The sequence below is a fragment of the Macrotis lagotis genome, chromosome 2, assembly GCF_037893015.1.
Source record: "Macrotis lagotis isolate mMagLag1 chromosome 2, bilby.v1.9.chrom.fasta, whole genome shotgun sequence".
Classification (NCBI taxonomy): Eukaryota; Metazoa; Chordata; class Mammalia; order Peramelemorphia; family Peramelidae; genus Macrotis; species Macrotis lagotis.
In genome coordinates, this window is record NC_133659.1 from 230,560,531 (window position 1) to 230,585,124 (window position 24,594).

Here is a 24,594-nt window from a genome sequence, read left to right on the forward strand (position 1 = left end):
GCAAACCTCTAAATTTACAGATGAGGGAACTATACCCCAGCTAAACTAAGTGATGACTAAAACTATATGGAAGTGAAATTCGAATTGAAGTAATTTGCCTCTAAATTCAGTGTACTTTCCATTATGCTAAGCTATTTCCACCTGCAAGGAACCAAACCACAAGACAATCAAAGCCAGAACCTCTTACTGATGAGCACCATATTCTGAAGAGTAATATTGTGCAAAGTCAAGTCTGCTCTGGAAATTAGAGGAATCTTAGAAACCAACAATTCTACGATCCAGTATTTCTTTTAGTTAGGCAGTAGGCCCAAGCAAAATTTCAGAGTATCCAGAAATAAAATTCTTTCCAAAGCCTCCAGGTCACAACTATCCTTCAAGGGGTTTATTTACTGGCCTTCTTCCAACTCTTTCCACCAAAATAAGCACCAAAATAATGTCTTCCTAATTACTTACTTATAAAAGGACAATTCCTCCTGGAGTCCCCTCTGATTACAGAATGAAACAATGAAAAATAAATAGCTAGCCCTGTTGTTGGAGCACCAATAAACTGGAGATTGCTTCTGTAAAGAAAACTCACCAGTTGGAAGGTAAGGGTCAAGGATTGTTTTAAATAGTCAAGAATCAGGGCAGCTAGGTATGCAGTGGATAGTGCACTGGCCCTGGAATCAGGAGTACCTGAGTTCAAATCCAGCCTCAGACACTTAATAATTACTAGCTGTGTGGTCTTGGGCAAGCCACTTAACCCCACTGCATTGCAAAAAAAAAAAACAAAACTAAAAAAAAAAGAATAAATAGTCAAGAATCCTGTTCTATGAATCACAGAAACATTAAACATTATCAAGGGAAGGAATCTTAGAGATCAATTCGACCAGGGAATTTCAAACATTTTGTTTCTCATGAAACCCTTTGGTAGTTCTCAAAATAATGTTTTTAAATGCATAAAATAAAATACACACTAAAAGGAAATCAAAATACTGAAATAGTTATCGAATAAAAAGTAAAACAAATTCATATACCCTAAGTTAGAAACCTCTGATAGTCCAACTTGTAAATATATAAGTGGCAGATTGGAAAATGGCCAAGGTAATAAACATGGTAGAGTTTATGGTAAATTAGTGAGATTTCACCTATCAGGAGATGCAAGACCTAGAGTAGGAGTTCCAAAGCACAGTATATCTGGTAGCAAGGTCAAGGAGCTGTGGTGCCAGGTCAGAAAATGGCCTGAGGAAAAGTGTATGAACAGGTCTGATGTTGGCTAAATAGGACTTTACAAGGTGGAAGGGTCTTCTGAAACCATCTAATCTAAAACCTTCATTTTTATAGGTCCAATGAGGGTAAATGACTTGCTAAAGGTCAAATGTTTTATTTCCCTTAATAATCTTTTTGAGTTAAAAGATTATTCCATTTTTGTCTTTGTAATAGGTACTTATATGCTTGCTGATTGAGAATGGGATGGGGGGAGTAAATGTTGAGTTTAATATATTTATAACTTGGAATATTAGATGTACAAAATTCTTATTGTATATGAATGAATAAATAGAAAAGCACCTACCAGCAATTCCCATTCCCAGGGAGTCACATTCTAACAAGGTGAGATATGAGGGAGTTCAGTTGTATGGCTGACAAAAAGACTTACTGGTTCTTAGGATGCAATGGCAATTTAGATGGAAAAGTCTAAGGGTTCTTTGGGCTTAAGCAAGGCAGAAGTTTAGAGAGCACAACCACAGAAAGAATGACAATTGTCTTTTCACTGTGGAATCACCATGGTGGATGGAACCCTGTACACATACCCTGAAAACTGGCAGGCCTTCAAGGCTCTCATTGCTGCACAGTACAGTGGGGCCCAGATCTGTGTGCTATCCACTCCTCCCATTTCCACTTTGGTTAGACCAACAGCAACCCCGGTTTACTCCAAAAATTTCCTACTGGCAAGGTTTCAGCATTTGAGGGTGATGATGGCTTCTGTGTATTTGAAAGCAATTCATTGCACACTATGTAAGCAATGATGAGCTCCAAGGTTCTACTCCTGAGGTGGTTACCCAGGTGATCCAGGGGGTCAGCTTTGCTGACATGTCCCCCCAGCCTGCACCTGGGTGTTCCCCACTCTGGGTATCATGCACCACAACAAGCAGGCCACAGAGAATGCAAAAGAGGAGGTGAGGTGAATTCTGCGGCTCCTGGATGCCCACCTGAAGCCTTGGAATTTTCTGGTTGGGGAGCGTGTGACTCTGGCTGACATCACAGTAGTGGGCACCCTCCTGTGCTCTATAAGAAGGTCCTGGAGCCAGCTTTCCAGCAGGCCTTTCCCAGCACCAACCACTGGTTCCTCACCTGCATTTACCAGTCCCAGTTCTGGGCAATTTTGGGAGAGGTGAAGCTCTGTGAGAAGATGGCCCAGTTTGATGCCAAGAAGTTTGCAGAGAGTCAGCCTAAGAAGGATACCTCGGGAAAAAATGAGGGGCAGTGGGAAGACAAGCAAAAGGTGCAGGCCGAGTGGAAGGAGGACAAGAAGCCAGCCCCTACCCCCACCCTGGCCCTGAGGAGGAGATGGATTAGTGTGAGCAGGCTCTGTCTGCAGAACCCAAAGCCACCTTTGCCCACCTGCCCAAGAGTACTTTTGTGTTGGATGAGTTTAAGCAAAAATACTCTGGTGAGGAAACAATAATGATGGCCCTGCCATACTTCTGGGACCACTTTGACCACAAGAGCTGGTCCCTGTGGTATGATGAGTACCGCTTTCCCCAGGAGCTCAGCCAGACTTTCATGAGCTGTAACCTCATCACTGGAATGTTCCAGTGCCTGGACAAGGTGAGGAAGAATATGCCTTTGCCAGTGTCATCCTCTTTGGCACCAACAACAGCAGCGCCATTTCTGGAGTCTGGGTCTGGAACCAGAACTTGCCTTCCTAAGTTCAGACTGGCAGGTAGACTATGAGTCTTACACATGGCATAAGCTGGATCCTGGCAGTGAGGAGACCCAGACTATGGTCCGCAAGTACTTCTCCTGGGAGGGGCCCTTCCAGCTCATGGACAAACCCTTCAATCAGGGCAAGATCTTCAAGTGAACATCCTCCCCCTACTACCACCTAGCTGCCTGCTTCCTCCTCTGCCAGGAGGTACCAGTCATTAAAGAAAACTGAAGTCAGACCCCCCCCCAAAAAAAGAATGACAATTGTTATTGAAGAAGGCACCAGACCAAATGGAGCTCCATTATCTGACTAGGAGGATTTTAATTGATCATCCAACCCATGTGAGCAGTTCTGTCTGCCTCGCAGGCTTGAGGGATTTAGGACTATTGGAAAGAGGGGAATAAGTTAAGGTTGGAGTAAAGAGGACTAGGCTTACTCCTGAAGTGATGATGATAGGGAAGGGCAAAGTACAACCAGGAAGGGAAAATTGGAAGGGAGAATTTGAAGAAACACTGGAAAAAAAAGGAAGTTCCTAGTGGGATTTGCACAAGGGGCAAAAATGATCCTGGATTGGTCATTTATCAGATAATTCATCTTTTTATAACTACGTCTTATTTTCCTAGGCAGACTGCAGTCTCCTTGAGAAAAGAGACATCTCTGCTTCATACATCTTCGCATTACCCAAAAGATGTACCTAGCATTATACCTTGCCATGGTAGGTGTTCAAATAATCTTTTTTTTAATTCTTCTGAAAAAAAGGGGTGGCTAGGTGGCGCAGTGGATAAGAGCACCGGCCCTGGAGTCAGGAGTACCTGAGTTCAAATCCAGCCTCAGACACTTAATACTTACCTAGCTGTGTGGCCTTGGGCAAGCCACTTAACCCCATTTGCCTTGCAAAAACCTAAATAAACAAACAAACAAACAAACAAATAAGTGGACAAACAAATAAATAAATAATTCTTCTGAAAAAGAAAAATCTTTCAGAGCAACAATAAAGCTAATAATGACAGACATCTTTACAATGTCAATAGAGTACTTATAAGAAGTTCAGATCAAGAAATAACTTCAAATTCATTCACCTAACTATTGGGGTGGGTGCTTAATGTGCCCCCCAAACTGTGCCACAGTACTGAGAAACATAAAAATAAAATGTTGTCCCTGGCTCCTCTCCTATCATCATCAGTGGAACAGAACCAATAATTACACCTTAAATTTGCTCTAAAATACAAGTACAGCTTTTAAAAGCCACTATAAAAAGTGATTTTGTAAAAATCCAGAATGTACAAATCTAAAGCAATATACATATATTTATTAAGCACCTACTATTTATCAGACACTATGCTAGGTAATAGGATATAATTAAAAAGAATGAAATAATCCCCAATCACAAGAATTTTGTGATCTAATGAGGAGGGGAAGGAGAGAGACAATGAAACTTAAACATGAAATTAGTTAAAGATATATAAAAGTTAAAATTCTGTGCAGTTTGAGGGCAATAGTAATTGACCTGATCAGGAAAGTCTTCATGAAGAAAACAATATTTAATCTATATTCTACAAGAAGGGAAGAACCTATGAGACAGAGAGGGAAAGAATGAATCCATTCCAGGAATGGGGAATTACTTCTTTCAAAGCAAGAAGGCTATTTGACTAGATCACAGAATTTAGATAGTTAAATAATGTTCAATGAAGCTGGGACAGGTAGTAAATGACTTGCAACAGTCCAGTGAGAGCTGGCTGAACAAGGGAATGACATGAGTATATGGGATTGACTGAATTAAGGAGAGATAAAATAGAGAGATCAATTTAGGTTAGGTCACTGCAATAATTTCGGTGATAGATGATGAGCATCTGAACTATGATGGTAGCTATGTAAGTAGAACAAATGGGAGATGTTGTAAGTAAGTAGCAAGTAACTGAATATATGGGGTGAGAGAAAGGGAAGAAAGAGCATAATGCTGAGATTATGAACCTGAGACATTGGAATGATTGCATTTGAGAAAACCAGACAAGCTGAGGATTTAGAGGGAAAAGAGGGTTAAGTTAAGTTTTTTTTCAGTTTTGGTCATATTGAATTCAAAATGTCTTTGTGATATGCAGTTTGAAAAACTTTCCAAAAGACAATTGATGATTTGGAAACAAAAGCTCAAAAGACTGGAGTTGGAACTGAATATAGAAATCAAAGTCATCTGCCTAAAGATGATAACTAAACTCATGGGAGCTGAAGAAGTTACCAAAAGAAACAGAATAGAAAAAGATGGGAGCACCCACAGAAAAGATGGAAGTCAAACTGCAAAACAGGCTGAGAATGAGCAGTCAGACAGGTTGGAAGTAAACTAGGAGGACTATTATCACAAACCCAGAGAAGAAAGGGCAATCAACAATGTCAAATGAAGCAGACAATAGAAACGGATTAGAACTGAGAAAAAGACTATCAGATTTGGCAGTTGTCAGAAGCTGTATATACACTGGACTCTTCCAAACATTGGCAGTTTACATCCCCTTTAGTAAATAACTCCCCTCAGAGTTCTAGAGGACTCTGAGGATTTGGAGAATTAGTTTCTTGTACAAGGCTCTTCCCACCTTGATTATCAGTGGAGATCATCTAGTCAGTCAGACAATTAGCTTTTAGAAAGTATAAACTAAAGTGGTCTGGAAAGAATAGCTATCATAAAACATCTTCCCAAAAGCCATTATTCCACAAGTATATAAATAATATTGTTGTTGTTATTGTTTAGTCATGTCCAACTCTACCTGACCTCAAAGAATTTTCCTGGCAAAGATATAGGAGTGGTTTGCCATGTCCTTCTCCAGTGTGTCCCCATTTTGCAGATAAAGTACAAATGAAATCAGGGGTTAAGTGAACCAGAGTCATTCAGTGAGTGAGTATCTTGAAACAGGATTTGAACTCAGATCTTCCTGATTCCAGGTCTGGTACTGTAGTCTTTGTTCCTTCAGAGTAGTACTTATCTGTACTAGAGAGAAATAGAGATAGAGTCCATGAAAAATGAACTCAAGTATAGAAATATCAATGGCAAAGGAATACCTCACAGTTCCTAGAAGTATATTTACTGGAGTCATTTACATGTTCCTTTTAAGTATGGTACAGCTTTCCACTATGCTCCTTATAGAATCTAAAAGTTTCCCTTCCTGAGCATTATCTATAATTTGCTGTCAGCTCCTGAAGTAGATAGATATTGCTTCCATTTACTACTGTTCCTGAGATGCAGATAATAAGTTCAAATCCTCTCACCTTCCAAAGTCCACAAGTTCATCCTATGGTCAAAAGAACTGGGCAAGGAGAGAGGCTCCCTTCTTCCCCTCCCAAACAACTGTCTTTCAGGGAGTTGGCTAGAATCATTGACTCTCAAACTAACTTTCTTTTTTAAAAAATAAGAATTTATTTTCTTTCCTCCAAGCTCCACACACAAGCATTTTAAAAAGAAAAAGAAAACCTTTGTAACAAAAATGAAGTCATGACTTTCTATCTTACAGCCAATATACTTGGAATGATAAAGCATACACTAGTTTAATGCCTTTAATTCACTTGATTCAACAGATAAAGGTAGCAAAGAGAGAGAATTTTTTTCCTCACTCTAAGTGGAATGGGGTGATTGACTGAATCAGCTTCCCTCCATACACAAACACCCTTATGAAGAGATCAGTGAAAACTTTGGTAAGAACAGTTTTAATTGCATGACAAGATCAAAGTCAGAGTAAGAGGAAAGAAAGTGTAGCTTTTTCAAGGAATTTGTCTGAGAAAAATAAGAGACATAACAGCTTAAAAAATAAAAGGGGGGGGCAGCTAGGTGGCACAGTAGATGACCCTGGAGTCAGGAGGACCTGAGTTCAAATTTGACCTCAAACACTTAATAATTACCTAGCTGTGTGACCTTGGGCAAGTAATTTAACCCCATTGTCTTACCAAAAAACCTCAAAACCCCAAAATGAGTCTAATGAAGATTAGTAGTTCTCTTGGGAGTTATTTCTTGATCTAAACTTCCTATAAGTGTTTAATGATTTAAATATCTTCTATTTACCATGTGCCAGGCTCTATGCTGGGATGGAAATATATAATATATGTATAATATATATATATATATATATATATATATATATATATATGTATATATTCTGCCCTTAAAAAGACTTCATTCTATTGAAAGAAAACAAGAAGTATCTAGAATAGGTAGATAGACAGATAGATGTATGTGTGTGTGTGTGTGTGTGTGTGTGTGTGTGTGTGTGTGTGTGTGTGTGAGCATCTTGTTAGGGTTAGGCCCCAATATCCCCTCAATCTGGAAAATCTGTGAAAAATTTTTGGCCCTCTGGATTTTGTTCTCTTTTTTTCTTGATCTTATATAATACTATACATATATTTTCTGCATTTCTGGATTTATAAACTTTTTTAGTATCATCCAATGGCCTTCATATATTGTGACTGCCACAAAACTCTCAAATTTTCATTTAATTTCTTATGATAACCTATGATATATCAAAATTACAATGTAAAAGGGATAACTGTAAAATAGATACAAAGTAATGATGGGGAGAAGGGAGGGAATCAGTAACTGGGGAATTACCATAGACTTCCTGTAAAAGGTGTCACTTGAGCTGAGCCTTGAAGGAATGTAGGGATTCTACAAGGCATAAGTGAATGGAGAGAAAATTCCAGGCATAGGGGGAACATCCTGCAGAAAGGCAGAGAAAAGTTAAATGGAATTACTAGTTTGGCCAGATCTCTCTTTGCTCAAGAAACATACAAGGAACAGTAAGAAGGCCAATTTGGTTGGAATGCAGAATGTGAAAGAGAGTAATGTACCTTAAACCTGAAAAGGTTGTCTAAAGTCTAGTGTGACAGACTTTAAATGCCAGACAGAGAAGTGTATATTTGATTCAAGGGTTGAGAAGGAAACATTAAAGCTTTCTGAAGGGGAAAGTGTCATGGTTGGACTTGTGCTTTAAGAAGGGAGAGGGAGAGGGAGGGGAGGGAGAGAGGGGGAAGGAGAGTGAGGGAGAGAGAGACAGACAGACAGTCAGGGGGATCAATTAGGAAAATATTGCAACAGTCCAGTGAGAGGTAACAAGGCCTGGACTAAGTTGATCTCTTTGGTAGAGAAAAGACAGAGACAATTGTTGCAGAGGTAGAAAAGACAACATTTGACAACTGATTAGCCATGAGACATCAAGAAAAAATGGAAAGTTGAGAGTGACTCAGAGGGTGATCTTGGGTAATGAGAAGGTGGTGGTAACCTTCACAGAAATAAGGAAGTTAGGAAGAGAACAGTTTTGAGAGGAAAAATGAGTTCTGCTTGAACATATTGCCTTTGAGATGCTTGTAAGACATCTGCTGGAAATTTTCCGGCAGGTAGTTCAAGATCAAGAGACTAGAATGGATATATAGATATGGGAGCTATCTGCATAAGGATGATATTGATGGGAGCTGTTTGGGACTAATCTTACCAAGAGACAGAAGTTTCAGGATAGGACCCTGAGTTACCCATACATAGGAGATGGGTCATGGTGAATGATTACCTAGTGAATGAATCTGATGAATGACCAGTCAGTTAAGATAACCAGAGGAAAGGAAGGCCACCAAATTTTGTGGAGGGAAAAATGTTTTGAAGAAGGGAGTGGTTAACAATGTTGAATGTCCTTAAAAATAATGAGAACTGAGAAAAGGAAATCAGATTTGGCAATTAAGAAAGCCTTGGTAACCTTGGAGAAAACAGTTTCAGTTGGGTGATGGGAAGCCAGATTGCAAAATGTTCCAACATAAGTATAGGAGTTTAGAAAGTAAAGGCAATAAGTGTAGATGACTTTTTCTAGGAGTTTGTCAGTAAAAGAGAAGAGTGACTTTTAAAGTCAAGGAGGGAATTTTTTAAGATTGAGTAAATCTGGACCTATTTGTGAGCATCACAGAAGGAACCAGTAGATAAGGATTGATTAACAATTAAAGAAAAAGATTAAATGATTAAAAAGACTGAACTTCCAGAAGATGAGATCAAAATGAGATCTTAGGGGAGGCTAGGTGACCCAGTGGATAGAGCACCGGCCTTGGAGTCAGGAGTACTTGGGTTCAAATCCGACCTCAGACACTTAATAATTACCTAGCTGTGTGGCCTTGGGGAAACCACTTAACTCCAATGCCTTCAAAAATCTAAAAAAAAAATGAGATCTTAGAATGAATCTTAGAGATCATCTGCTTCAACATTTTATAGGTGATAAGAGTTTAAATGACTTGCTCAGGGTTATACTTAATGGCAAGATCTGAAAGAAGCTCCTTTGTCAAGGGTAAGTGGACCAACATTAAAAACAGAAGGGTCAGGGCGAAGTCACGATGGCTACGAGAGAGCATTGTGTCTTAGGCGCTCCCTCATAAAACTTCTAAACTAAGGACTCTTAACTAAATTTTTGAGAGACAGAACTCGCAGAGGGACCCAGGGAGGCAGTTCTCCTGTGCAAGGTAACCTGGAAAAGAGCAGAAAGGCTCTGCTCCCTGGGGTTGGAGGGGCGGCCCGCCAGAGGGGTGGCCCCGCCAGAGCGAAAGAACTTCAGCCTCCCAGACGCAGTCCCAGGGCGCTGGGAGCCCAGCTCACATCAGCAGGGAGTTTCCTGACCTATGCCCCAGGGAGCACCAGGCACAAATTGGGGGAACAGCGGGGGACTTCTGCCAGAACGAGCATGTGAAGCCCAGCCCTCAGGGCACATAGTGAGCAGCGTGGCCAAGGCAGTCCAGATCCAGGAAACAGAAGCAGGCCAGTAAGCAGGAGCCCCCAGGGCATGAGCCCATTGAACCTAGGGAGGGGAGTGGAGAGAGACTGCTGAGCTCTGCCCCTGGAACAGGACTCTGGGGCTCTGACCACATTCAGATCCTGATAGCAGACTAGGCCCCCCCCATAGAACAGCAGGGCCCCCTCGCCACCTAAGCCCCATGGCAGAGGGGGGTGCATATGGTCATTCATAGACTAGGAGTGAGGACCAAGCCTCACACACTGAGACCCTTGTGGGAGTGACCTAAAAGCTCAGGAAGCACCCCCAAACAGGCTAAGGCTGGGAAAATGAGCAAGCAGAGAAACAAGGGGAACACCATTAAGAAATATTTTGCTTGTGAGCCCAAGAAGGATTGAAACACTCAGTCTGAAGATGAGGAAGCACAAGCTCCTGCATCTAAAGACTCCAAGAAAAACAGAAATTGGGCTCAGGCTATGACAGAGCTCAAAAAAGACTTTGAAAATCAAATGAGGGAGTTAAAAGAAAATCTGGGAAAAGAAATGAGAGAGGTGCAGAAAAAACATGAAAATGAAGTCAGAAGCTCAGTCAAGGAAATCCAAAAAAATGCTGAAGAAAATAGAAGGCTAAAAACCAGCTTAGGTCAAATGCATAAAACAGTTCAAAAAGTTATTGAGAACAATGCTTTAAAAAGCAGAATTGGCCAGATGGAAAAAGAGATAAGAAAGCTCTCTGAGGAAAACAAATCCTTCAGACAAAGAATAGAACTCAGGGAGATTGATGAATTTAGGAGAAATCAGGACTCAATACTTCAAAACCAAAAGAATGAAAAATTAGAAGAAAATGTGAAACATCTCATTGAAAAAACAACTGATATGGAAAACAGATTTGGGAAAGATAATTTAAAAATGATTGGAATACCTGAAAGTCATGATCAGGAAAAGATCTTGACATCATTTTCAAAGAATTACTACAGGAAAATTGCCCCAATATCCTAGAAGCAGAGGGCAAAATAGAAATGGAGAGAATCCACAGATTCCCCTGGAGAAAGAGATCCCCAAAAACCAACACCCAGGAATATTATAGCCAAGTTCCAGAACTCCCAAATCAAAGAGAAAATATTACAAGCAGCCAGAGGGATACATTCAAATACTGTGGAGCTGCAATCAGGATCTCACAGGACTTAGCAGCAACTACATTAAAAGCTCATAGGGCTTGGAGTATAATATACTGGAAGGCAAAAGAGCTTAGAATGCAACCAAGAATCAACTACCCAGCAAAACTGAATGTCCTCTTCCAAGGGCAAAAGATGGACTTTCAATGAACCAGGGGAATTTCAAATGTTCCTTTTGGAATGGCCAGAGCTGAACAGAAAGTTTGATCTTCAAATATAGGACTCAGGTGAAGCATAGAGATTGGAGGAGAAGGGAAAAATATGAGGGACTTAATGATGATGAACTACATGTATTCCTGTATAGAAAAATGATACTGATAATACTCATATGAACCCTCTCAATTAACAGAGCAGGTAGAAGGAGCTTTTATAGATGAAGCACAGGAGAAAGCTGAATTTGGAGATAAAATATGGTGTAAAAATTAAGTCAATAGAAAAAAGGTAAATGTAATGGGAGAAAGAAAAAGGAAGGAGGAATAGGCCAAGATATTTCTTATAATAAGATTTTTCTTTATTACAATGAGCTATTGTAATGATATGGAAGCGGGGAGGCCAGGGGGAATGAGGGAATCTTCACTCTCATCAGAGGTGGCTAGGAGAGGAAACAGCATATATACTCAATGGTGTATAGGCATCTGAAGTAAGAAGGGGGGGGGGGGGACAGGGGGAATGTGAGTGGTGGAGAAGATGGACCATGGGGCGAGAGTGGTCAGATATAATACATTTTCTTTTTTTACTTCTTGCAAAGGGCTGGGATTGGATGGTCTGTCTGGGACCATTGGGCCAGGTGGATGCTGGGCCTAAGGGGTGGTATGGGGGCTCAGGGCCTCTTGGCCCCAGGGCCAGGGATCTGTCTGCTGCACCACTCAGCTATCCTACAGCAGAGTCAGTGAAAGGAGAGAGAAAATATAGTACATGGCAGTGGAGAAATATGAAAGGAGGGAGTTGCAATCAGCAATGGCAACAGTGGAAAAATATGAAAGTAACTTTTGTGATGGACTTATCATAAAGAATGTGATCCATCTGTGACAGAGTTGGTGGTGTTGGAACACAGACTGAAGCACATTTTTTATTATTATTATTTTGTGGGGGGTGCAGGGCAAATGGGGCTGGGTGGCCTGCCTGGGGCCACATAGCAGGGTGATCATTGGGTGTCTGATTCAGGATTCGGACCCAGGTGCTCCTGGCTCAAGGGCCAGTGCTCTGTCTGCCACCCAGTTTCCCCTACTATTATTACTATTATATTTTATTTTAGGACTTTTTTGTTCTTTTTTTTTTTTTGGTTTATGCAGGGCAGTGGGGTTGGGGTGGCTTGCATGTCACATGGCTGGGTGATTGTTGGGTGTATGGGGCCAGATATGGACTCTGGTGCTCCTGGCTCCAGGGCTGGTGCTCCATACACTGTGCCACCAGGCCATACCTACAATTATTGCTATTATTATTTTTAATTTTAATTTTTTTCTCTCCCCTTTACTTTATTGCTCAAGTGAGTCTATATTTTTGGGTGAAGGGGGTCTTTTGTTTACTCTTAAACAAGAATATTTTATTAATGTATAAAAAACATTGTACAAAATGAGAATAAATAAATATTAAACAAAAAAAAGAATAGAAGGGTCAACCCCCTTCTCTGGGGTGGGGAAAGATTGAGGATGATGTTGAAAAGAGGGAATTTACTGAGGGACCCTCAGTCTATTCAGTGAAATATGGAGCAAAGTATTTTATTAAGAGAAGAAGGGAAGCTCAAGGAGAGTTTTGAACAAATGCTGTGGAATTAAAGTCCTTGTATGAAGCAATGATTATCTACAAAGATGAAAAAATTGAACCACATAGTCAAGATTCTTCAAGGGAGAAAAGTGAAGGTCAGAGCAAGATGCTCTAGTAAACAGTTCAGTAGACAACCTAGAGTGGAGAGATGTTTAGGCATAGAGGTGATAAAAATAATAATGTAAAGGAGATAGGAGTTTATGACTAAATAGAGGAATTTCAGTTATGGATTATGAAGGCAGAACAATTATGAATGATATTGATAACAAGATATGACTGTCCCTTTGTGCGGCTAAAGTTGGAATGAGAGTATGGCTCCTAGATGTTAAAGTTGATGACCTATAAAAATGCTATTTAAAAAAATAACTGGTAAAATTACATCCTTGTGTATAGGGGCAGGAATTGGGGTAAAGAAGGCTGTAAGGCAGGTGAGAAAGGATAGGACCTTCAGGGTATAGTAGAGGAAATATTGGACAGAGAAATATATTTTATAATTAATCTGTTCCCTCAGCACAGACTAAGTCCAAGCTATTGAGGTGAGTGAAAATAATCAACTTTTCAGTAAAATATCTTGCCCCCTCCCAAGCAGGGAGACCAGAAATCTGGGCCTTCTCCCCCTCCAAGGAACAAGACAAGCCCCTATCAATAAAACAAAGGATTGTTAACCTTACCTGAAAGGAGTCTTTGAGCTAAATCCCTCATCCACAAATACTTCATTACTTCATCTCTGCTCTCAAGAGTTACTGTCCCCATCCAATACATACATACGTACATATATATACATACACATATATGCATATATATACACACATATACATATATGTATGTATGTATACCTAATTACTTCATCTTTGCACTCTTGAGTTACCATCCTCTCCTTTACCCATCTCTTCCTGCCCCTTTAATAGCCCACCTCTCCTCTGTAGAGTTGTTAGGCTCCTTTTGAGAAGTTGGTCCACACTTGGGGAGCATAATCCCACATATAAACTCTCATGCCCCTATATCCTTCCTTACTACTTACTTCCCTGATGGCAGCAGCTGTTAATCTCTCTCCCTTAGTGTCTTCCAATCACAGAAATATCTAGATAAAGATTTATTTTTGGTCCCTAAATTCTTTTGGATTAGAGTTGGTTTTTTAAGTGAATTCTTCACATTTGCTTGAATCCATGAAAACTTTAGTTAGTCACAAAGGTATAAGAAATATTCACCAGGGTCTGGATAGGATCATATATCTGAATAATAGTAAACCTCAAAAGGAGATTGATGAATGATAGTGGTAGAGAAAAGACCCAGAAGTCAACTAGATCTGTCTAAAGGTTTTTAAGGATAAAAAATCTATAAAGCATATTGCAAACTTTAAAGTTGTAATAACTATTACTGATGTGCCATTGAGAAGCAGGATGCATACCTATTCTTCCACCTGGCTCAGGGTACTTATGAGTTCATGAGCACATTCAATGCTGAAAAAGATATCTGATGATTCAGTATGTTCTGGACAGTGTGATGATGGGAGAGATCTTGACTTCAAGTTGGAAGAGGTCTTGACTTCAACAAGATGGAAGGAGTTTATTATGAATGGCAGTATGTTGAAAGCATCCAGGTGCCACAATATACAGAGCACTGGTCCTAGAGTCAGGAGGATCTAGGTTCACATCTGACCTCAGAAAATTACTAGTCTTGCAACCCTGGGCAAGTCCTTTAACCCACATTGCCTAGAATGAATGTCAGTTTATTAATGGGCCTTCCAAAGGAAAATGGAAGGGAGGAGGGGAGTGGTAAACTCACAAGGAAGAATAAAGATAGAAGGGATTAAGGAGTGGTAGCAGAGGAAGTAAATTTACTTGTGACTCTGAATCATAGGAATTCATAATGGTAGTCCACCCTTCCCAGTAGAGTAATGATAATAACTGGGGATTCACCACTCCCTAAGAAAGAAGTTGTAGAATTTAAGACTAGAGTGGGTCTGAGGATGGGGTCTAGCCAGTTATAGAGAGTTGTTATAGTCTATAGGTTTATTCACAATCCAGTTATCAACCAAATTCTGCTGCCACTGGGACCCTTCAAGAATCCTTTCTGGGGCCAAGTGCAATAATTTGTCACATTAGCTTATATTTTGGTATTGACCAAAAGTTTTTGACTTTTCACTGTTTTTGACCAAAACCTATTTACTACCAGACTAGTCACTCACCTTTTACAAAATCTGACTTGGATGCAAATGACTTTTGGCTATAAATATATACATACATACAAACAAAACCTGCCTTCAAAAGCAGCTAGTTTTCTGTCTTAGGAATTTAAACCCAAACTTAAGAATCTTAAACCCAAATCACTCAGGTTCTCAATGATTGGCCAACAATAGGTACAAGTTCTACTTGGTCACAGTATGGCTCAGAGTGAATGTAAATATATAGCAAGTTTCTGTTTTGACCAGAAACTTTGAGGGTCTTTCCCTTTCCAGATTGATTTTTTTTCTTTGGACTATGTAAAAATGGTCATTCTTAACCTCATTTCTTAATCATTGAATGAGCCTCAATCAAGCTAAGACCTGTTAAAGACCTTAGTTTAAATAGATCAAGGTCTCCCACTGCATCCAGGGCTATCTCCAGTCATACAGATCTATAGCTTGCTACTGGACCCAGAAGGCTTTCAAGGAGAAAATGAAGCTTATGACTTTACACAGCTCTCCTCCTCCCCCCAATGCAATCATTTGCATATCATGGCATCATCTTTTTGATGTTATGGTCCTCTTTGAAAACAAAGGACAATCAACAACCTGAAAGGATAGAAGGCCACTTTTCTGCTTCTCAGGTTCTTCATCAGTAATTACATAAACTACAAGTTCTCTACTTCTAAATCTTCAATCCTATAATCATTATAGATATAAAAATATGCCATAAATTCTGAGACAAGATTAGAGGATTTAGAAATGGAAGAGATGTCAGGAACCAACTATCTACTCAAACTGCTTTGTTTTACATAAGTGGAGATAGAGGCCATCAGATAATTGATTTGCTCAAGTTCATTGAGCAAGTTAGTAAGAGAACTACAAGAACTCAGTTTACTAATTTCAAATTCAAGATACTTCCTATTGCATTCCCATGCCTGTATATATTTCTGTAATAGTATAAGAATGGATAATTTCATCCTGTGATATATCTGCTTTACTGACACCTCTCTTAGCACTTCTGCTCTTTCTTTGCTACATAATTTCTGATAGTTGATATGACCTAGTTATTAACTTTCTGGTAATGAAATTTTTTCAAATATAGCTGATCTAGTGTTCAGGAAACAAATATTTAGTCAGGAATGTACTGGTTAATGTTCTCCAAAAATTAATACATGCAACACACTTAAGTTTAAACACCAGCACTTTAAATATAGACAACAAAACAATAAATCAATCCATGATTGGTAGCATTTATTGATTTCTGAGATATAAATACTCAAGCTGAAAATTTCACTACATTAATGAAATGAGTTGGTTTCAATTCAGCCCTGCTACAACAGTCCTTTACTATATATAGTTAAAACTAAAGCTTTTCTTTTAGGTCTTAAGTGTTATTCTTAGTTTCTTTCATATTACTTGCCCTTGGTGCTAAAATAGCTTATTGCAACTGTGTTTGTACAATAGTAAGTACCCATTGATTTGACTTGAAAGTCTGAACCACAGCAAAATTTAGGGAGCCAAGAAAACAACCTTTGATATCACAGTAGAAACTCCACCAAAAAGTTCTGCTAATCCAACCAGGGACATTTACAGTGTTAGTTATGCAGGATCTGTTTTTAGAAAGAATATATTCCTGAATACTTCAATACTATTGATGTGAGGCAAAATACTGACTCTGCATGTAGATTCATCTATTCAGAAACTGCTAAATAAGCAGATAAGGGAGGGAAGATGTGAAACTGGTCTTTATTAGTCAGTGACTGTCAAGTGAACAGTATAGACCACCTTATGAGAGACTTCTAAGGATTCCCAAAATATTGCATTCAACCCACAAAATGCCAAATTCAGCTAAATTTGCATGAGATACTTACTCTCTTGCTGAAAATCAGTAGTTCAACTTGTTAGGTAAAATTATTTTATAGACTGTGAGAAAGGGCTTTTCTGAATTTTTTTTTGCTGGGAGAGCAAAAACATTTAGCTCTACCACTGCTAGGAATTAGGAAGGAAGCATCTGGGTTTTCCTGATACAGTGGAAGTGTTCTAGTCTTGGGTGTCAGATGATCTGGGATGGACTTTGTGATCTGACATTAACTAGGTCACCTCAGTTAGACAAAGCAAGGACCTACCAGTATTAATGTTCACAAAATGGAAATCATTTTCTTCTCTGTCTACCTCACAAAGTCACTGTATGGATGAGAGGAAATAACATCTGAGAACACTGGGAAAGGGATAAATAAATGTAAATTAATTTTAATTATTAAAAGTGGCAGAAAAATACTAAACAACTCCTAGGTAAATACACAGAAAGGCACCTAAAAAGGCTGTATTGGTGATCCAGGTTGCAAAAAAAATCAATTAGAACTGGGAGGGGGGAGCATGTGTTCATTGCATGTGGTAACATACCCATTTATTCTGCAAAAGTCAAGGATACTTCACACTTGTTGCTAAGCTAAGGGTTTTTCTGCCGAGTACATAAAATAAAAATGAAATCAATGATTACTACTTTAATATGTACTAGAGTGGGCAGCTGGGAAACTGACACAAAAGATAGGCCAGTTTAGTCTGCAGGAATTATTAATATGATGGCAGACTGACCTTGTTCCCGAAAGGTAGGATTTTCAATAGACATCCAAACTCAAACCAGGTTGAGTTGTTTGAGTGAGTATACAAGGTGGAAGAAAATTGTATACATATTGAAATGTTCAATGACAATTATCTACACAGCTATAATCATGACAAAGAAAAGCTTTTTTGAGTATAGGTTTGGAGAGGAATGGACATCCATGCTACATGTTTTTTGTAAAAGAGATATACAATGTATCACTGTACTCAACAAACATGATTTGACCTTGAGTTCAGGTAAAGGAGAAGTATAGTGAAATGTTTTATCTATTCACTCTATTATTTATTAAACCTTTGCATAGTAGATGAAATCATTAGGTGATATATAGGAGATGTGGATTTAATGAGAGTTGATGCCTATCCATTAGGAGTTTATAATCTGGTGGGAAAGGTAATCTATACACACAGAATGTGGTTAAGTGTACAGAAAAGGAACAAAGCAAATACTAAGAGAGTTCAGAGAAGGTTTTAGGGTTTAAGTAATGCTTTATAATGATTCAACCCAGATTTGTCTCAAGAAAATTGCACAGGTTACCTTACTCTATTACACCAATGTAGATTGCCTTTGAAAAAAGTTTGGGGAATATAGTTGTTTCGGGACCAGTTAGCCTTCCCAAAATGGATAACCTGTGTGTAAACAAATAAGATAGTAAAAATCAATTCCTAACAAGCTAGCAACTTCCCCATGTAGGCTACTGCCACTGTGAGATCTGTCATCTTCAGTTCAGCAGTATCCTTCAGAAATAAAACTCTAGACTACATCATGGTAATAGTGAGAAAATTCACTTGATTCATGCTTTGCCAAACAAAGTTCAGGTCAGACTGAACTAAAGAAAAGTATTGTCAGAAGCTGCCTTGGTTGGGTCAGTCTTTTACCAGCCAAACTGCAACATAATTATTTCCCTGAAACATATAGGATCCAGAGAAATTCCCCCAAACCATGGGCCTCAACCCAAATTTTTCAGAAACAGGTAGACTTGGCACTTAAGAGAGATATATTATCACCTTGTGCTACAATTTAAACCTCAGAGAAGGAAACTATAAGGATAAGGACACCTCAAATTCTACAATTTCTTTATGTAAAATGCTTTCCGAAGGAAATGAAACAATATTATACTATAGTAAGGAATGTCATTTGAATTTCTCTAACTAAATATATACCATAATAAAAATCATTCATCCACTAATCCAACAACAGTATAAATACTATGGGAGATTCAGTAGCATAAATATGACAAATATGTCAAAATGCATGCCTTCAAATTATAGTATAATTTGGGACCCTGCTAACAGTTTTATGCAACCTCTTGCCCCCCCCACACAAGTAGAGCTACCAAAACTTTTTTAGTCATTGTTCAAAATAAATTCTTGATATTAATGTGGAATTCAGTATTTTTCTCAATGTTTTTGTATGACATTTGACAGGCTTTTAGTGAGAGTTCTGTAATTTTAGGATCCTAGTCTAAAAGGGATTTCTCAGAGGTAAATTTGGACACATCCTGATTTTATGAAAGGGATGACTAAGGCTCAGAAAGTAACCAACCTATTTGTAGTCACTAAGGCAGTTTTGCACAAATAGCAAAGATATGACTCAAATCATGGTCCTTTGATTCAAATCTTCTGTTTTTGCCCCATTGATTCATTAACTGGTAGTGCCGATAATGATACCTGATTTTAGTCAAGTATTGGACTCTGGTTAATGACGTTAATGATGATGGGTAGTTGACTTCTGTAAAATCCTTTTATGTTTAGCATATATTTTACATATGTTTATTTTCTTTGATCATGTATCCCATTTTGCAAACCTTAAAGAATTTCAAGTTCACATGTTTCTGGAATGTGTGTTTCAGATCAGAATGATCTGATGTAAAGTCATCAAACTCTCTTGCCAGACCAGAGTACAGAATTTGGAGTCAGAAAACTCAGATTTGATTTCTAGTTCTACTAGTTATCATTGTGTGACCTTCTGCAAGTCTTACCTCTCTGGGACTCAGTTTCCTGAAAGATCCTAAGATCCTTTCCTAATTTAAATAAGGGAATGACAGAATTCTGATCTAAATTTTAGAATTATTTTATCCCTTCCCCTTCCTATATCCCTAGTCATAAACCAATGAGTAATTGGATAATATGGAAGATTTGCATCCTCAAGTATCACAAACAAACCAGAGAACTCTACTTAGTTGGAGTTAACAGTAGTCATGCAGTGCCAAAAGTATCCTGGTGTCCACTTAGCACTCCAAGAGCAAATCACTTTCCCACTCTGAGTCTAGGCTGATTCTTTCTCTGGGAGAAGGAGAGAGGTTGGGTTGAAAGGAAGGGTCTGGGTCTGAGGGGACCAGGACAAGCTGGTTGTGGTTATCTTTAGATAATGCCTGCTGGATGAGCTCCAGATGGGAAGCTATTGCTGCTGATGTTTATGATTCTCTAGTACCAAATAAGCCTGAAACTCACAACCTGGCTATACAACACCCACTCAGAGGCAATGGGAATTTGGAGGCCCATTCCTTCTTCCCTGGCAGACTCTGTGCACTTCTTTCCACTATGTGGTGTGGTCTGTCCCACATCTCCCAGAAGATCCTACCGCAAATCTCCAAAAGTCTGCTCCTTGGAAGGATTTTGACTGGAAAAAAAAAACCCCAAACCGGACTCAAGGAAGCTGGCAGAGTCCCGAACTCAGAATTGTAAGTTTTCAATTCATTCAGTGGAAAGGGTAACAACCCCCCCCCCCCCCCCCCGCCCAAGCAGGAAGGAAGATGGAGAGACCAAACAGGAGAAAGAAGAGGAAGAAGGGGACTGAGGGTGTAGAAGAGGGAATGAGGACTGGGTTCAAAGGCTACACACCATTCCCAAGCCGAAGAAGAGCGCTGCAGGGGGTTTGGAGACGAGCGGGCTGCGTTCCGTTCCCTCGCCCCACTTAGCTCCAGTTTCCCACTCCTACTCGGGTCCCCGAATGCAAAGCTCCAAGTTGATGAGGAAGAACTGACCAAGGAAGGCATTGCGCCCGAACACACCCCCAGCAGTGCCTCTTCTGGCTACTGGTACATCCTCACACTGGCACTCGCATTGGTGGCATGGCTGGTCCTCTGCCCTCCTCGAAACTGGCGTCGGATTTGGGTGGAAACGAGGAGATTGATTCCCCGTCCCACTAGATAGGACCCTTTCACACACCCCCCCGCGCCCAGCCCTGCAACCTTACCTCGAGCAACTGCACATAGCTTGCGGGAAACCAGCCACGGAGCCCGTCCTCTTTCTGCCCTTCCCACCAGCCCCCGTCCGGGACTTGCAGCACCGTGAGCACCTCTCCGGCGTCGAAGCGCAGCCCCTGGCGGTGCCGCTCCCCGGTGAAGGGGTACAGTGTCTGGCAACGAGAGCCGGACATGGCCCTGCCGCCCGGGGCTCACACAGCAGCCTGCATCGCTCCCCAGCCCCTGGCAGTGAGCAGCAGGGCACGGCGGCCGGAGCCCTGGGCGAGGGGGGCTTCCTCTGGAGCCTCCAGCAGCTTCGGGCTCTGAGATCGCCTGTGCCCCAGACGCCACAGGTTCCCTCTGCCTCCCGGTCCCGGCGGCAGATGCTGTCCTCCGCGGGCTCGGTGCCTAGCTGGGCGTTGGGTCTGCCTTCTAAGACCGGGAAAGGGAAGGGAGGGAAGAAGAGGAGGTGGAGAAGAGAAGAGGACTCCGGCGCGGAGCTGGAGCTGGAGCTGGGTGGCCGCGCTCGGTGACGCCCCCGGGCTGGGCTGCCTCTGAGCTCACAGCTCCGAGCTCCCGGCTTGGCTGCGAGGGGGCGGGGCCCGGCAGCAGGAGCCCAGGCGCCTCGGGGCTCGGGCTCCCTAACTTCCCAGGGACCTGGAACCCGGGCTGGAGCGCGCGGCGGACTTAGCCGGGGCTTCCCGACCACGCGGAAATACGCAGTTCTCCCAAGAGGTGTGTCCCAAAACTGCTCGGGAGAGAAGGGGCTGCTCGTGAGGCCCTGCCGAGGATCATCGGTTGGAGGAGAGACCCGGGGAGACGAGGGGCACTGAGCACTCCCAGAGAGGGCAGGGCACCCACATTAGGCGGTGAAAGGGAGGAGGGGGCGAATCTGGGGTGCGATGGCCAAGCCAAAATGACAGTGAGGCATTGATCCATTTAGGGAAATCCATTGGCCCTCTTGGAAGCCCTCTACCCCCTAGTTAATTTTTCTAGGGTCTCATATTAGTTTCTAAGGCCTTGCTAATTCGAAATCCCCACCTACACGAAGTGGATTGAACACCTGGATGGAGGGCATAGGCATAGCCAGGATATGCTTCAGGGCTGTGCATATATACACCAGCCTAGCTATCTGGTGTAATGGGGGTGGGGGAAAGAAGTACTGGATTTGGAATAAAAGGACTGCAACCTATGTGATCCCGTGAAAACCATTTAACCTCTCCAGGCTTTTCTTATCGGTAAAATGAGAGGGTTGGACTAAATCACTTCTAATGTCTAGCACCAAACATCACGGATTCAGAGACTTAATCTAATACAAGAAGCAGATCATAAATCTAAACAGGCAGGCAGGTTGAGATTTGCCCAAGGTGGCAATGGTAGGTAAGTGGCAGAAAGGATTTCATCCTACCTCCTCTGACACCAGAGTCCTTACTTGTTCCTAGTCAGAGAGGAAAATTGAAGAACTAGAAGAGGATGCATGGCAGCACTGGATTAGGAATGAGGTTCTAGTCCATTAACTGTGGGACATTGAATCTTTTGATTAGGTTATCCCTCCAGAGCTCAGTTTCCCCTTCTTTGAGAAGAGAGAATTGGAATGTAAATTTAAAAAAAAACAATAAAGAAACTGTTATGTAACTGTGATAAATGTGAGGGAAAGGGGGGACCTCCCCTTTTTTTCAGAGGTGGAAGAAGGGGAGGGAATTATAGATTAGATTTAGAATTTTGTATATACTGTCTGGTCTAACTCTATAGCTGTGTTGGGTTAGTTTTGCTAAAATACTTTTTTTCTTTCTTTTTTATTCTTATTTTCAGTGTGCCCCTCCTTTTATATTTACAAAATGGAAAGCTTTAAGGAGCAAAATCCCAAAAAAGGGAAATGTAAAGTTGATATCTTTTCAAATGTTAGTAAAGCTTTCTGCAAATTATAGTCTGAGGTTTGAATAATTCTACTGCATAAGAAGAGTCTCTAAGGGATTCAAAGTGGAGAGGCTTCTACTAATCCTAGGCTAAGGGTTGTTGAACAAATTAGTACTCTAGTATAATGGCTATTGCCTCAAGAGGTCAACTAGAAGTCTCAAAGGGTAGAGCAGCAGCCTTGAAGTCAGGAGGATCCAAATTCAAATTGAACCTCAAACACTTTGTGTGATTTTGACTAGTCACTTCAACCTGATTGTTTCTAGCATTCAAGGCTGTCTCCAGTTGTCCACATTCATATCTGATTACTGGAACCAGATGAATCTAGAGGAGTAAATGAGACTGGTGAATTACCACAGCACCTCCCTCAAGAGCAAACATCATCATCGCCTCAGACTGAAAACTGGGAAAGACAGCTTAAAAAACCAAGGTCTTCCTCTCCATCTGAGACCAAAGCCAGTCATCTTTTTAAAGTTTTTTCCCCAACTACATGAAAAAGTAACTTTCAACCTTTACTTCCAAAACCTTGGGTTCCAGCTTCTCTCCCTTCCTCCCACCCCACTCCCCCATTGAGAAAGACCTGTGTCTTTTTACTGAATTCCAGTGACTGGAGGAGTGAGGCTGATGACTGCACAGTTCTGCCTCACTTAACTCCAATTCACTTGCAAGTCAAGACATCAACCTGATGATGTCATAGGTCCTCTTCCTAGAAGTAGGGATGGACCACACCAATTCTAGATAAAATGAGTACTGTTACACTCCAGCTGAAGACAATACTATACAATCCACTCAATCTTGTGACTTAAGACAGTGAAAGACTAGGACTGCTTGCTGATCATTCCCAGGGATCAAGTAAATTAATCCATCCAGCTCTGAGAAGAATATCAGCCTAGGTTGGTAGCATCTATCCAGTGTCTAATAGCATCTAATCCCAGAGAGGAGCAAGCTTAAGAACCTGAATGACCTTCACAAGTCATCACACATTAAGTAGTAAAGTAAAGTTGTCTTGGTCACATAATGTTCCCTAAATATATTGCTCACACCTTTAAATTGGTGCCTATTCATAAGCAGTGTTCTTGCAAAGCCACTTGAATAAATATCTTCATTAAAGGACTAAATGTAGTGACTGTTTTGGGGGGATTTTTTGAGGCAATTGGAGGTTAAATAACTTGGCCAGGGTCACACAGCTAAAATATATGAGACAAAATTGAAATCAAGTTCTTTAGACTTCAGGGCTAGTGCACTGTCTACTGTACTACCCAACTGCCTTTCTAGCTGATTGTTACTGAAATCATACTGCTAAAGATAAGGAGGATAGGCTTATACCTAGAACTTTAGAAAAAGTAACACTCATTTCTCTGGGGACCCAAACTAATTGAGGGAGTGAGGTTGTCTCCCTGGGTGGGAGGTTGGGAAGCAAATTATTCTTAAGTAGCAGTTATATAAAAACAAATGACATTAGTAAAAATGAGAAAATAGATGGTCTCTAGGGTCCCTTGCAGCCAACAAATGTTATGATTCTGTAAAATAGAAGAAAGACAAAAAAAAGAGTGAACCCTTCATGAAACTTTCAGAGTAAGTCATTTGGAGAGGGTGATCTAAGTAGAAGTAAAACTTTATAGCCATGGTGATTGAACTAGTTTTGGATATAAACTGAAAGTGAAAAGCAGTTTGAAGGGTCCTAGTGAATCAGGGAGAATGGACCTCAGGGGAGGGGGGGCTTAAGGATCTATGTGGGTTCATTTGGGGTGAAGAAATAATCAGACTGACTCAGAAAGGTAAAAAAAAAGACAGACTTTAATTCACAGGTTATAAGGTTACAAAATATTTACAATTTTCTAGAAAAAAGTTTGTGTTTTTTTTTTTTAATATTAGGGACAAAAAGGTTTATTTAAGTACAGCTTTGACTATAGGGAAAGAAGAGGTTAGGAAATCACTGATTCCCAAACAACCTAAACATGCAAAGTCACCATGAAAGGTTGAACAGTAAAGAAAGGTTATTTGAGGGATGACACTCCCAAGAGTGGGCTAGCATCACAGAAAGACAAGCAGCCTGACTAAGGAATTATGGAGCTTCTAAGGAGGATCTAGAGACATGTAGATGGGGGTGGGTTGCTCAAAGACCAGAG

The 24,594-nt window shown here is 40.7% G+C and overlaps 1 protein-coding gene and 1 pseudogene across 4 annotated transcripts in view; one reads left to right on the top strand and one right to left on the bottom strand.

Moving 5' to 3' along the window:
• The window catches only part of GAS7 (growth arrest specific 7), a 271,230-nt gene extending 250,444 nt beyond the window's left edge, over nt 1–20,786 (bottom strand). Inside the window, exons 1-2 of one of the 4 annotated variants that reach the window (XM_074225111.1) lie at nt 20,563–20,638; nt 20,208–20,464 (exon numbers count right to left, since the gene is read on the bottom strand). In XM_074225111.1, the coding sequence (XP_074081212.1) occupies nt 20,208–20,210 (3 nt within the window). In that variant the 5' untranslated portion in view covers nt 20,211–20,464; nt 20,563–20,638. Of the gene's footprint in view, nt 1–20,207; nt 20,465–20,562 lie in introns of all 4 variants that reach the window. The other 3 variants (XM_074225105.1, XM_074225106.1, XM_074225112.1) reach the window with 3 other exon arrangements.
• On the top strand, nt 1,764–3,064 carry LOC141514346 (elongation factor 1-gamma-like; annotated as a pseudogene).
• Nucleotides 20,787–24,594: the final 3,808 nt, after the last annotated feature.